The 13,332-nt window shown below is 37.4% G+C and overlaps 1 protein-coding gene across 4 annotated transcripts in view; it reads left to right on the plus strand.

The window, feature by feature from the left end:
* The window catches only part of UBE2D2 (ubiquitin conjugating enzyme E2 D2), a 54,225-nt gene that overhangs the window by 37,594 nt on the left and 3,299 nt on the right, over positions 1–13,332 (plus strand). For all 4 annotated transcript variants that reach the window (XM_026017307.2, XM_072749696.1, XM_026017317.2 and 1 more), the window contains 5 exons: positions 586–649; positions 7,888–7,919; positions 7,998–8,075; positions 8,160–8,265; positions 12,579–12,672. In XM_026017307.2, coding sequence (XP_025873092.1) covers positions 586–649; positions 7,888–7,919; positions 7,998–8,075; positions 8,160–8,265; positions 12,579–12,672 — 374 coding nt within the window. The remainder of the gene's footprint in view (positions 1–585; positions 650–7,887; positions 7,920–7,997; positions 8,076–8,159; positions 8,266–12,578; positions 12,673–13,332) is intronic.

Consider the following 13,332-nt stretch of genomic DNA (forward strand, 5'->3'; position numbering starts at 1 on the left):
CAGAGACACAGGAGGAGGGAGAAGCAGGCTCCATGCAGGGAGCCCGACATGGGACTCGATCCCAGGACTCCAGGATCGCGCCCTGGGCCGAAGGCAGGCGCTAAACCTCTGAACCACCCAGGGATCCTCTGAAAGTCAACTTTTTTGAAAACTAATATGAAAACTAATAAATTTTTTACTTTAAAACCATTTTTGTAGCTCTTTAGTATATAATACATGTTTACTTTCCTTATAGTTATCTACTAAGCTCTAAACAAAGCAAAAATGATCCACTTTTTAAACATACATTTGCATTAAAGAATCCAAAATACTGGGTCACCTGGGTGGCTCAGTCATTTAAGCATCTGATTCTTGGTTTCAGTTCAGGAATACATTTTTTTTTTTTTTTAATTAAATTTTTCTCCCCCCCCCCTTTTTTTTTTTTAAGTTTTACTTGAAGAAATCTCTCCCTCTCTGACTTTGAAACAGTGTTCCTTAAAAAGCTTTACTAATGGGTTAGACAATATTGGTATGAGTGAAAATTTTATTAATTGGTAAAAGTTACATTTATGTTGAATATATTTCCTTTCTTTCTGTTTTCTTAAGGAATTGAATGACCTGGCACGGGACCCCCCAGCTCAGTGTTCAGCAGGTCCTGTTGGAGATGATAGTAAGTATTTAAAAGGAATGATGGAGTAAAACTGCATAACCATCTGCATCTGGGAAACTCTAGGACTGATGAACATTTCTCTCTTAAGATTATTTTTTGCATGAAAAGACAATTATGCTGTAGGGAAAATGCAGTGTTTACCCTTACTTTTCCATAAAAGATACAGTTCTGTATGTATCCCATTTATAGTATTCATTTAGAACCTTTTGAACCTTTTCTACCAGATATTGTCTGTGTAGTTTTTCCAGCCCCTTCCTAAGTATCCTTCAACCCTTCTGGGTATTTTACTGGGGTAAAATATTTGAGGTTTTACTTACAAGTAGCTACGGTCTTTTAAGTAAAATAATACTCAGTATGATAGGGGATAATAGGGAGAGATTTTTGTGTGTGTGTGTCCTTCCACTGGTTCATGTTTGTGAGGACAGGTAGTTTATTTCTTCTCTTTTTTTTTTTTAGGTAAATTTATTTCTAATGTCCAATTTTTCTGCTTAATCCTCTATAAAATAATTTACTAGGCCTTATCACACATGTTGGATAATAATGTGTTTTTGTTTCACTTTGTCTCAACGGTTTTTCCTCCTTATACCATCTTCTAGCCTCTTTTAAAAGAAGGATTTTTGGGGCAGCCTGGGTGGCTCAGCGGTTTAGCGCCGCCATCAGCCCAGGGCCTGATCCTGGAGACCCGGGATCGAGTCCCACATCAGGCTCCCTACATGGAGCCTGCTTCTCCCTCTGCCTGTGTCTCTGTCTCTCTCTCTCTCTCTGTGTGTGTGTATGTCTCATGAATAAATAAATAAAATCTTTTTTAAAAATAAATAAATAAAAGAAGGATTTTTTGAACTAGACTGTGCTTTATGACACAAAACTAATTCACACAAAAATGTGTAATATTTAGCAAATAGGAAAAAAACATACTTGGAAACAATTTTGTAAGAAAAGTATATACGTTAAGACAATAAATAAGAGGTTATACTTGTGTTTAACATTTTTTCCTGATTGTGCTTAAGAATGTTGGTTTTGGTTTGCCAAACTTAAGAATAAAGCAAGGGGAAAAAGAAGGAAAAATAAGATTAAAACAGGGAGGCTAACCATAAGAGACTCTTAACTCTATAGGAAACATACAGAGTTGTTGGTGGGAAGGAGTAGTAATTGGGTGATGGGCATTAAGGAGGGCACTTGATGTAATGAGCACTGAGTGTTATATGCAACTGATGAATAATCCCCAAATTCTACCCCTGACTAACAACACACTGTATTTAACTAAATCGAATTTATTTATTTATTTATTTATTCATGAGAGAGAGAGGCAAAGACATAGACAGAGGGAGAAGCAGGCTCCATGCAGGGAGCCGGATGTGTGTGACTTGATCCCGGAACTCCAGGATCATGCCCTGAGCGGAAGACAGACGCCTAACCAGTGAGTCACCCAGGCATCCCACTAAATTGAATTTAAATAATTTTTTTTTTTTTTATGATAGTCACACACAGAGAGAGAGAGAGAGGCAGAGACACAGGCAGAGGGAGAAGCAGGCTCCATGCACTGGGAGCCCGACGTGGGACTCGATCCCGGGTCTCCAGGATCGCACCCTGGGCCAAGGCAGGCGCCAAACTGCTGATCCCCTAAATAAAAAATATTTTTAAAAAGAATCAAAGCAAGGTCCTTTTGCAGGGATTCCTTTACACATAAAACAGATAGATGGTATAAATTATAAAACTAAGTCATGTGATGAAAAGTGCCATTATCCAGATTTGTCCAGTATGAGTAGCTATAGTATTTGATATCAAACAGGATAGGCCAATTAAATGCACATTGTCTCATTTAAGCCTCACAATAGTTCTTTTAGGCGAGTAGAGTAGAAATTGTAAACTATTTTAGAGAAGAATCTAGTGAGGGACTCGTGGTGGTTTCCAAAGTTGGCTGATGCTCAAGCTTTTTTTTTTTTTTTTTTTTTTAAGATGTTATTTATTCATTAGAGAATGAATGCATAAGCGGGAACGGTAGAGGCAGAAGAGGCAGAGAAGAAGGAGAAGCAGACTCCCCACTGAGCAGAGGACCTCCCTCCCCAACTTGGGGCTCAATCTCAGGATCCTGAGATCATGACCTGAATGGAAGGCAGATGCTTAACTGAGCCCCAGGTGCCCCTCACTCTCAAGTTTTCTGATTTTAGTTTTGTCATTTACAGTATCATACAGTACACCTGCATAATTGCAGTCTTTTAATTGAAAAAGTGGTTTTATTTTAACAAATTGTTATTTTTTTAATTTTTATTTATTTATGATAGTCACAGAGAGAGAGAGAGAGAGAGAGAGAGAGGCAGAGACATAGGCAGAGGGAGAAGCAGGCTCCATGCACCGGGAGCCCGATGTGGGATTCGATCCCGGGTCTCCAGGATCGCGCCCTGGGCCAAAGGCAGGCGCTAAACCACTGCACCACCCAGGGATCCCAAAAGTGGTTTTATTTTAGTTAAATTCCTCGAAGTTGAGAGTGGCTGATCTTTCATTAAAAGTGGTTGAAGTAAAATTTAAAAAAAAAAGTGGTTGAAGTCTGGGGAATAGACCATTTTTGAATTTCTCTTCCGTGTACTGAAGTAATTTGCCTTTGCTTCACATAGTTGGTATTATCACATTCCTTTCTCAGAAAAGAAAAGTTGTTATCCTTGAGAGTTAAGTAAAACTCCCCCCAAAGCATAAGCAATACAAAAAAAAAAAAAAAATAGGTTTTACATTTTAATGAAGTTTGATTTAGGTGCTGTAAATGAGATCATCAAGAAAGTGAGGAGACAACAAAAGGAGAAAATTGTGGAGGTCACCCCTGGATAAGGAAATTTATTCAAAACATTTTAAAAACTATAATTCAACAATATAAAGATAAATAACCCATTTTTGTTTTTAATAAAGGATCTGCTAAAGTAGATGTACAGTTGGCCAGTAAACACATGGAGAAGATGCTTGGTATCATTAGTCATCAAGAAAATGTAGATCATATCCATAATGAGATACCACTTTATGCCTTCTAGGATGGCTGGAATAAAAAAATCAAATAAGTGTTGATGAAGTTGTGGAGAAATTGGAATCTTGTATATTGCTGACAGTAATGTAAAATAGTACAACCAATTCAGAAAATTAGTGGTTTCTCAAAAAATTAAACTTTGAGTTATCATATGACCCAGTGAGTTCACTTGTAGGTATATATCCAAGAAAAATGAAAATATGTCCATGTAAAAACTTCTGCATTAATGTTCATAGAAACAGCAACTTGGGGATCCCTGGGTGGCGCAGCGGTTTGGCGCCTGCCTTTGGCCCAGGGCGCGATCCTGGAGACCTGGGATCGAATCCCACATCGGGCTCCCTGTGCATGGAGCCTGCTTCTCCCTCTGCCTATGTCTCTGCCTGTCTCTTTCTCTCTCTGTGACTATCATAAATAAATAAAAATTTAAAAAAATTAAAAAAAAAAAAAAAAAAAGAAACAGCAACTGTAATAGCCAAGATGTGAAAACAATCCAAATGCCTACCATCTAATGAAGGGATAAATTGAATGTATGTCCATACAATGGAATATTATGTGTCAATAAAAAGGAGGTGAGTACTGATGTATACTACAGCATAGATGAGCCTTAAAAAGATGCTAAGTGGGCCGCCTAGATGGTTCAGTGGTTGAGGGTCTATATTCAGCTCAGGGCATGATCCCGGGTCCAGGGATGGAGTCCTGCTTTGGGTTCCCTGCAAGGATTCTGCTTCTCCCTCTACCTATGTCTCTGCCTTTCTCTATCTCTCAAGAATAAATAAATACAATCTTTTAAAAAGAAAAAAAAAGATACCAAGTAAGAGAAGCCAGATATAAAAGGCCACATATTGTATGGTTCCATTTATATGAAATATCCAGAATAAATCCATAGAGACAGAGGTAGATAATGGTTACATAGAACTAGAGATTTGGGTGCAATGTGTAGTAACTGCATATGGATACGGGGTTTCTTTGGGGGGGTGAAGAAAATTTCTAAAATTGTGGTAATGGTTGCTCAACTCTGACTGTCCTAAACATCACTGAATTGTACTTTTTCATTGTGACTTATATAGTATATGAATTATCTCTCTATAGCTGTTTTTTAGAATAAAAAGACTTGCATACTCTACCAACTGAGCCAGCCAAGTACCCCTATATTATTTTAAATATATAATATTTAGCTACCCAATTACCCTCTGGTTTATACTTTATATTATCCATCAGGAAGCCTTGACCAAGACTTTTTGACAGTAATTTATCTCAACTGTTCTTAAACACTCCCTAAAGTTTTAAGTATAGTATCAGCAAAGACTATCTAGATGATCAAGTGTAAGGAAGTTAACTGTTCCTAAGGAGATTTTCCTTATTCCCTTAGAAGGTAGGTACTGTTGAAAGTTTAGTAGTAGGTGAGTCAAGATACTTAAATAGGAAGGCTAGGAGATAAAGAGAGTTAGTATTTTTAAAACCTGAGCCGAAAACAGATGCTCAACCGCTGAGCCACCCAGGCATCCCCAGTATGCAGGTCTTGATCTCGGGGTTGAGAGTTCAAGCCCCACATTGGGTATAGAGATTAATAAAAAGAAGAAGAGGGCGCCCTACGTGACTCGGTGGTTGAGCATCTGCCTTTGGCTCGGGTTGTGATCCTGGGGTCCTGGGATCAAGTGTCCCACATCAGGCTTCCCGCAGGGAGCCTGCTTCTCCCTCTGCTTATCTCTGCCTCTCTCTCCATGTCTCCCATGAATAGATAAATAAAATCTTTTAGGGCAGCCTGGATGGCTCAGTGGTTTAGCACCTGCCTTCAGCCCGGGGTGTAATCCTGGAGACCTGGGATAGAGTCCCACGTCGGGCTCGCTGCATGGAGCCTGCTTCTCCCTCTGCCTGTATCTCTGCCTCTCTCTCTCTCTCTCTCTCTCTCTCGAATAAATAAATAAAATAATTTTTAAAATCATCTTTTAAATTAAGAAATAAAAAATAAGATAATATATATTTGATAATGAACTTAATAATACAGTGCTTTATTTTTTAATATCCAGATTTTAATGTGCCATTAAATTTTTTCCCATTTTTCTGCAAGGATCTGGTAAGCAGGAAGATGTATATAGATCCTGAAAGGAAATGTAAGCCAAAGATTTATTGGTCATATAACCTGCTTCATTTTCTTTTGTTTTGAAATCTTGGTGAATTGGACTCTCTGGAGAGCTGAACTTGAATTCATACGTAGGTCTCTTGAGACTCATTCTCAAACTATAACAAATATTCTTGTTCTCTTTTAGCCTTAACGCTTCATCTTTGAGTATCCTAAAGAGTGATCATTGAGCTGTGAACTTTACATTTAAACTCTCATAAAAAAGGTTGTAGCTTTTAGTTTCTGTAATTCGGCTTTCCGTGTCAAACGAGGGTGGTAATGGGAGTTTTTGTTTGTTTTGCTGATTTTGGAACTATCAGTACTTTTTCATTCATTACGACAAGTTTTTATTTTTAACAGCTTCTAAGATTGATTTTTTTTTTTTTTTTTTTAAGATTTATTTATTTAAGAAGGAGAGAGTTGAGAGAGCACAAGCAGGAAGAGAGGCAGAAACAGACTCTCCACTGAGCAGGGATCCCACTGCGGGCTCAATCCCAGGACGCTGAGATCATGACCTGAGTTTAGGTGGAAGCTTAACCAGCTGAGCCACCCAGGCACTCCTAAGATTGATTCTTAAATGAAAGGTTTTTGAAATATAGATGTTCATATAAAATACAACAATATTTTTTGCTTATGGCCAAATATTTTGCCCACTATTTCTAGAGAGTATGTTCTTTTTTCTCTTTTGTTCTTTTCTTTTTCTTTCTTTCTTTCTTTCTTTCTTTCTTTCTTTTTTTCTTTCTTTCTTTTCTTTCTTTCTTTTCTTTCTTCTTTCTTTCTTTTTCTTTCTTTCTTTCTTTCTTTCTTTCTTTCTTTCTTTCTTTCTTTCTTTCTTTCTTTCTTTCTTTCTTTCTCTCTTTCTTGATTTTATTTACTTATTTGTGAGACACAGAGAGAGGCAGAGGCATAGGCAGAGGGAGAAGCAGGCTCCCTGCAGGGAGCCCGATGTGGGATTCAATCTCAGGACCCCGGGATCACCTCCTGTGCCAAAGGCAGATGCTCAACCACTGAGCCACCCAGGAACCCTGGAGAGTTCTTTCTACTTAGAACCTGTAGTGATTTTTTGTTTTTCTGAATCTAATGACTCTTCAACTGCTAACCAAACCATTATAATTTGAGTCAGGATTAGATATTCTCCCACTACCTTACTCCCTTCTTTTTTATACTTCCACAAGGACATCTAGGAGTGTAGAAGAGTTCCAGAGGGAGACCTAAGTCAGTGATTCCAGTAGGTATTATATTTAACCAGTGTAGTAGAAATCCTCCATTAAGATTTTAATGGCAGGTCTTCACATGCTTTTGTTAATTAAATTCCATCTTAATGTGTTTTTAGTTTAGTTTGTCTTTCTCTGCCTTGTTGGTGTTGTAGATTCTAGATCTTTTTTTTTTTTTTTAATTAATTCATTCATTCATTCATGAGAGACACAGAGAGAGGGGCAGAGACATAGGCAGAGGGAGAAACAGGCTCCCTGCAGGGAGCCTGATGTAGGACTGGATCCCAGGATCCCGGGATCATGCTCTGGGCCAAAGGCAGATGCTCAGCAAGTGAGCCACCCAGGTGCCCAACTCTAGATCATTTCATCTGTTAGTGAGGGACTAGTAATTCTAAAGACTTATACATGAATGCTCTCAGAAATTTTTTCTTGCTGTAAAAACAAGTCTTTCCTAATTGGGATATTATCTACTTTGACTTTATAGCCCTGCTCTATACCAGTATTATAAAAGGAATGTATTCTATGTTAATGTGTTGGGGAAATGATACAAGTTAAAGAGTTGAATCTTTTGTTCTTTTTTACCTTTTGAGGTAAGAAATGCCTGTTTAAAAGTGAAAACTTGGCCCTTGTCAAGAATTTTGTCTCCCTGATAGGAATTTTCAAAATACTTTAGTCCAAATACTTTCTCACAGTACCTTATCAGTGTTCAAGACCATACTAGTCATTTTCTTTTCTTTCTTCAGTCTCAGACTTGATTTAGATTCCTCATCCTGCCCAGGACTTACCATACTGCCATACCCAGTTATAAATGAACTGGGGTTAGGGATTGATATGTCATTATGTTGTAGATACAATGGAAATATTGCTTCATGGTTATTTTTTTCTTCTTTTTCAGTGTTCCATTGGCAGGCTACAATAATGGGGCCAGTAAGTATTCAGATTGATTTCAGAGTAAGTGTTTATGTAATTCACTCATTTTAATCCCACTTTTCTTGTTATCAACAGAATGACAGTCCCTATCAGGGTGGAGTATTTTTCTTGACAATTCATTTCCCAACAGATTACCCCTTCAAGCCACCTAAGGTAATTGGGATATGGCATTTGTTTTTATGTGCTTTCTATGACATTAATAAATCAGTTTACAAAAAGTTTTCCTATTCCCTATAGGTTGCGTTTACAACAAGAATTTATCATCCAAATATTAACAGTAATGGCAGCATTTGTCTTGATATTCTCCGGTCACAGTGGTCTCCAGCACTAACTATTTCAAAAGGTAATAGAATGGGTATCTGATATTAAGATAAAGCAGCAGTGTTTTTGTCTTATATTTTTTACTTGTTTATTTTTAAAGATGTATATATTTGAGAGAGGGAGCATGCACATGCAAGCAAGGGGAGAAGCAGAGGGGGGAGAGAGGAAATCTCAAGCAGATTCTGCACTGAGCCTGGAGCCCAACATGTAGGGCTCCATCTCACAACCCTGAGATCATGACCTAAGGCAAAATCAACAGTCTGATAATCAACCAACTGAGCCACCCAGGTGTCCCTGGTTTTTGTTTTTTTGTTTTGTTGTCTATTTTTTTATTTTTTGAAATGATTATTCATATTCCTTTCAAGAAGAGGTAGTAAGTTCCCATTATTTTTTAGTACACCTTGAGACCATTGGAGGAAATTGGATTTTCAGGCATAGGTATTCTTTGATGTCTTGACAGCTCTGTCCGTTATGCTGTTCAAGCGTAAGTTGGAAAATGGCCGCTTGGTATGAATTTCTTCTAGAGCAAAGTTAAAGTAGAGGAAATTAATGTCTCTTCCAACCCTGAGATCTGGGAATGGAAAGGATAGATTCTGTTCCAGAAGAGGACATAGCAGTTCTTTTGAAGGAATGCTTGTGGTATAAATACAGACTTTAGTTTAGGTCCTTGGAGAACAAAGTATAGGTGAATTCATATTCAAACTCTTTAAGGTTTTACCAGCTCTTGTCTTGAGGTTTCTATCAGAAACAGATTCATTCTCTAAGATGACCAGTTTAATAAAAATTCTATTTGATGATCTTAATCTTTTTAGTATATAGTCCTGTGTGTGTTTGAAAATGTGTATTAAAAATTAGTTACTGGGATCCCTGGGTGGCTCAGCGGTTTAGCGCCTGCCTTCGGCCTAGGGCGTGATCCTGGGTCCTGGGATCGAGTCCCACGTCAGGCTCCTGCATGGGGCCTGCTTCTCCCTCTACTTGTGTGTCTGCCTCTCTCTCTCCCTCTGTGTCTGTCATGAATAAATACATAAAATCTTAAAAAAAAAAATTAGTTACTAATTTTGCAATGAAATTCCAGTAATTCTAAATAAAGCCTAATTACATGAGTTGGTTGGGGATTTTTTTTTTTTTTTAATCCATGAACTAAGTAGCTAACATTTTCTTTTTTTTTAAGATTTTTTTATTCATTTACTAGAGGGAGAGAGCGTATAAGCAGGGGGCAGAGGCACTGAGCCAGCCAGGCACTCCAACAAACAATATGTTGATTTGAAATTGTACTGCCCCTCAACATCATATCCAAATGAAATCACAAGTGGATTAAGAGCTGTCCAAGTAAAAATATAATAATGAAAAAAAGGCTGTACAAATACAAATAAAGAACAAGAAAGAGGCTGCAAATGAGATAACGGGCTAATATGTTTGAAATAGGAAGAACATATATAAAAATCAGTAAGAGAAAAGATCCCAACAGATGAATAGACAGAAAGGAGCAAAATAATGAAGGAAATGAAAATTAAGTTCCCTTCTTTCACCTTTTTAATTTAACAAAAACCTTAGAAAAAGAAAGCCAGGGCAGCCCAGGTGGCGCAGCGGTTTAGCGCCGCCTGCAGCCCAGGGCGTGATCCTGGAGACCCTGGATCGAGTCCCACGTCAGGCTCCCTGCTTGGAGCCTGCTTCTCCCTCTGCCTGTGTCTCTGCTTCTCTCTCTCTCTGTCTCTATGAATAAATAAGTAAAATCTTAAAAAAAAAAAAAAAAAGAAATAAAAAGAAAGCCAAATGCTGGTGAAGTATATTGAAATGGGTACTTACGTATTACAGATAAAGTATAGATCTGTATAGCCCAGTCTGTCAGTATGTATTAAAAGATAAGAGATTGGGCAGCCCTGTTGGCTCAGCGGGTTTAGCGCCGCCTCCAACCCCGGGGCGTGATCCCGGAGACCCGGGATCGAGTCCCACGTCGGGCTCCCTGCATGGAGCCTGCTTCTCCCTCTGCCTGTGTCTCTGCCTCTCTCTCTGTGTCTCTATGAATAAATAAATAAAATGCTTAAAAAAAAAAAAAAAGATAAGAGATTTAATCATTACTTCCCTTTGACCCAGTAATCCTAGTTTCATTTGTTTATACTAAAAAGACAGCCTCAAATGCTGAAAAAAAGCTTTATGCTGAAATATATTTGTGACAGTATTGTTTTTGAAAATTAGAAATTACAGGAATAGCGTGTATGTGCGTTGAGGAGTGAGAAGGTCTAGTAGCTAAAATTGTTTTTTTTCCTTCCCCCTTTTCTGTGCCTAGTGTTGATTTTTTAGTTACTCTAAATCATAAGGGCTATTAGTTTGACTTATGCTCCCTCTACCTTAAAAATAATTGCAGTTCCATTTTATTGTATTTGATTATATCAGTGTATCTAAGTTTAATGTTTTAATGATTCCCTTTTGTAAATTGAATGTGTGGGCAAGCAGTTCTTTGAGAGGCCTGAATCCTATATGTGATAATAATTATTCCTTTTTCGAGGGCAGTAGCTTTGACCTGAAATTCTTTCCACTTTGAGTGTTTATGTTAGGGATCTAAATATACAGAAAGCTTAAAGGAAGCAATTAAGTGTGCCATAAAGCCACTTGATTACATGTTTTTAGAATTAGAAGTGACAGTGGGTTATGACACTAATGAAAATGAGTATATAGTGATGAAAAATGTATATGAGGGTAAAAATTTAATCACTTCAGTGAAGAATCTCTCTAGGTTATAGAAATAGGAGTAATTCTCTTTGTATAGAAGGAAGGTATAGTACATTAATAAGCCAAAATAAGTTTTTTATGAATTAAATTCCCCCAGTAGCACAATAAAATCTTTTTACCAGGTCCAGATACCACCCCACCTTTCTTTCCTGGAAAGAAAGAATAGTTACTTCTTTAAGAAAAAAAATATTTAAGGTTTTCTTATTGGAATAATTAGAATAGTAAGAGAATTTGTAATGCAGATTTGTACCAAATTTGCTAATTTGGTAGCATGTCTAATTTTAGGTGAAGATTCAGTTGAACTCTTGCCAATTTGATGGACTGGACAAGTTTCTTTCTATAGTCAATAATTTCATGAACATTCAAAAATCTGTAACTTCCTGTTGTCATTTCCAGGAAATACATGAAATCTTTCCTTATTGCTGTTAGAATGTTCTGTGCTTGAAGAGGGCATCAGGTGATACACCTGACAATGGGAAGAGAAGATGTTTTGGGAATGCCATCTGCCAGAATTGTGGGCAACAGGAATGAAGAGTCAGAAAGCATCTTTCCTGGTGTTTTTTATTTTCCATATACTCTTAAGGCAAGGAAAATAGCTTTTTTGTTAACAAACTGAATGATAAAGGGCATATGAACTTTTACTTCACCCACAGAAGCAAGCCCTTGATCTCTATAGAATAGGTTTGATAGGAAAATGAATAAATTCTTTTCCTGGTGAATTTGATGTTTTGGAGGTAAAGTGGGCTCAGACTCATTGCCTCCTGCTGCAGAATATTAGAGAGAAATAAGATAGCTAAGTTTTGTTACATCATAATAGAAGAATTGGAATTTATTTCAGTATGTCAGAGGCCCCTGGATTTAATGTAATGATGAGTGGCCTTGGCCTTCTCTTTGCATTCAATAAGGAATATATAAGTTTATAACAAATGTGAACAGAGGCAATTATACTATTGAGATTTGTCTGCTGTGTTCCAGGTTGTCCCTGAGGAAATGGCTTAGTTGAGATTCTAAAGTGTCACAGAAAAGAATTTGAGACCTTGGTTTGTTGTATCCTGCATAATAAGTGTGGCCAGCCTCAAATGAGGGCAAATACTGGCCTTTATATTCTTAGACTGAATTGTTTTCAACTAAAAATGAAATAAATATATTGTATCTGAATGTAATACCTGTCATTAAGAAAACATTGTTGGATTTCATGGTTGTCATTTCTAGGAGCATTCAGTAGTGTGGTTGTCTTTGGGAATTTGAAAACCATTTATCTCTAAACGTGGATTTCTAAAAACTGAATTTTATGGTCTATGAAAAGAATTGTTAGTCTAGGATTTAAAAGACCTGAATTCTAATTCCACTCTAATTACTCACTAACCAGGGAACATTGGGCAAGTCACTTCATCAGCCTGGGTGAGTGTTCTTAGGGGTTCAAGAGAAATTTTAAATGAATTTTTGTTTATTCTAATTATAAATTTAGGTAGCACTCACAAACCTACTAGGCACTACAATATGAATAAATTCTTAGAATTTTCCCATGTATTGGGATCTCATGTTTCTTTCAACCCTTTGCTTATAACCTTTACTAATTTATACCTTTTTTTTTTTTCATTACAGTACTCTTGTCCATCTGTTCTCTGTTGTGTGATCCCAATCCAGATGATCCTTTAGTGCCTGAGATTGCTCGGATCTACAAAACAGATAGAGAAAAGTAAGTATGGCCAGAAAGGTACCTGTGGTGATACGGAGATGTTTTTGTGTCTCAAGTTTTAACTCAGGGGTGGGGTGAGTGTGGGTCAGATATTTAAAATGAAGTTGTAACACGCTCAGCTGGGGACAGAAAGAAAGAAGAGTGTTTACATTGAGTATCATTATAAGTTGAGGATGCTGATCTTTTTTTTTTTTTTTTTTAAGATTTTGTTTATTCATTCATGAGAGACACACAGAGAGAGAGAGAGGCAGAGACACAGGCAGAGGGAGAAGCAGGCTCCGGGCAGGGAGCCCGATGCGGGACTTGATCCCGGGACTCCAGGATCATACCCTGGGCCGAAGGCAGGTGCTAAACCACTGAGCAACCCAGAGATCCCCTGATCTTATTTCTAATTGTTTCAAATGACTCCCACTGTTGAGAAAAACTTCTCTATAGTGTATTTTCTAAGTTGTCTTCAGCTTGGCATTTGACATTATTAAAGCATTTTGCATCAAGAGTCCATCTGTCTTTGGTAGGTATTTGTAAATTAATGAGAAAAGGGAATTGATTTTCTATCATTTGGCATAATCTAAAAAGAAAGGGAGTAAATACAACAAGATATGAAAGCCCCAAATTTCCTTTAAAAATAAATCTTAATGTAGAATCTATATACTTTAGAGT

The sequence above is a fragment of the Vulpes vulpes genome, chromosome 2 (assembly GCF_048418805.1).
Source record: "Vulpes vulpes isolate BD-2025 chromosome 2, VulVul3, whole genome shotgun sequence".
In the NCBI taxonomy this organism is placed as follows: Eukaryota; Metazoa; Chordata; class Mammalia; order Carnivora; family Canidae; genus Vulpes; species Vulpes vulpes.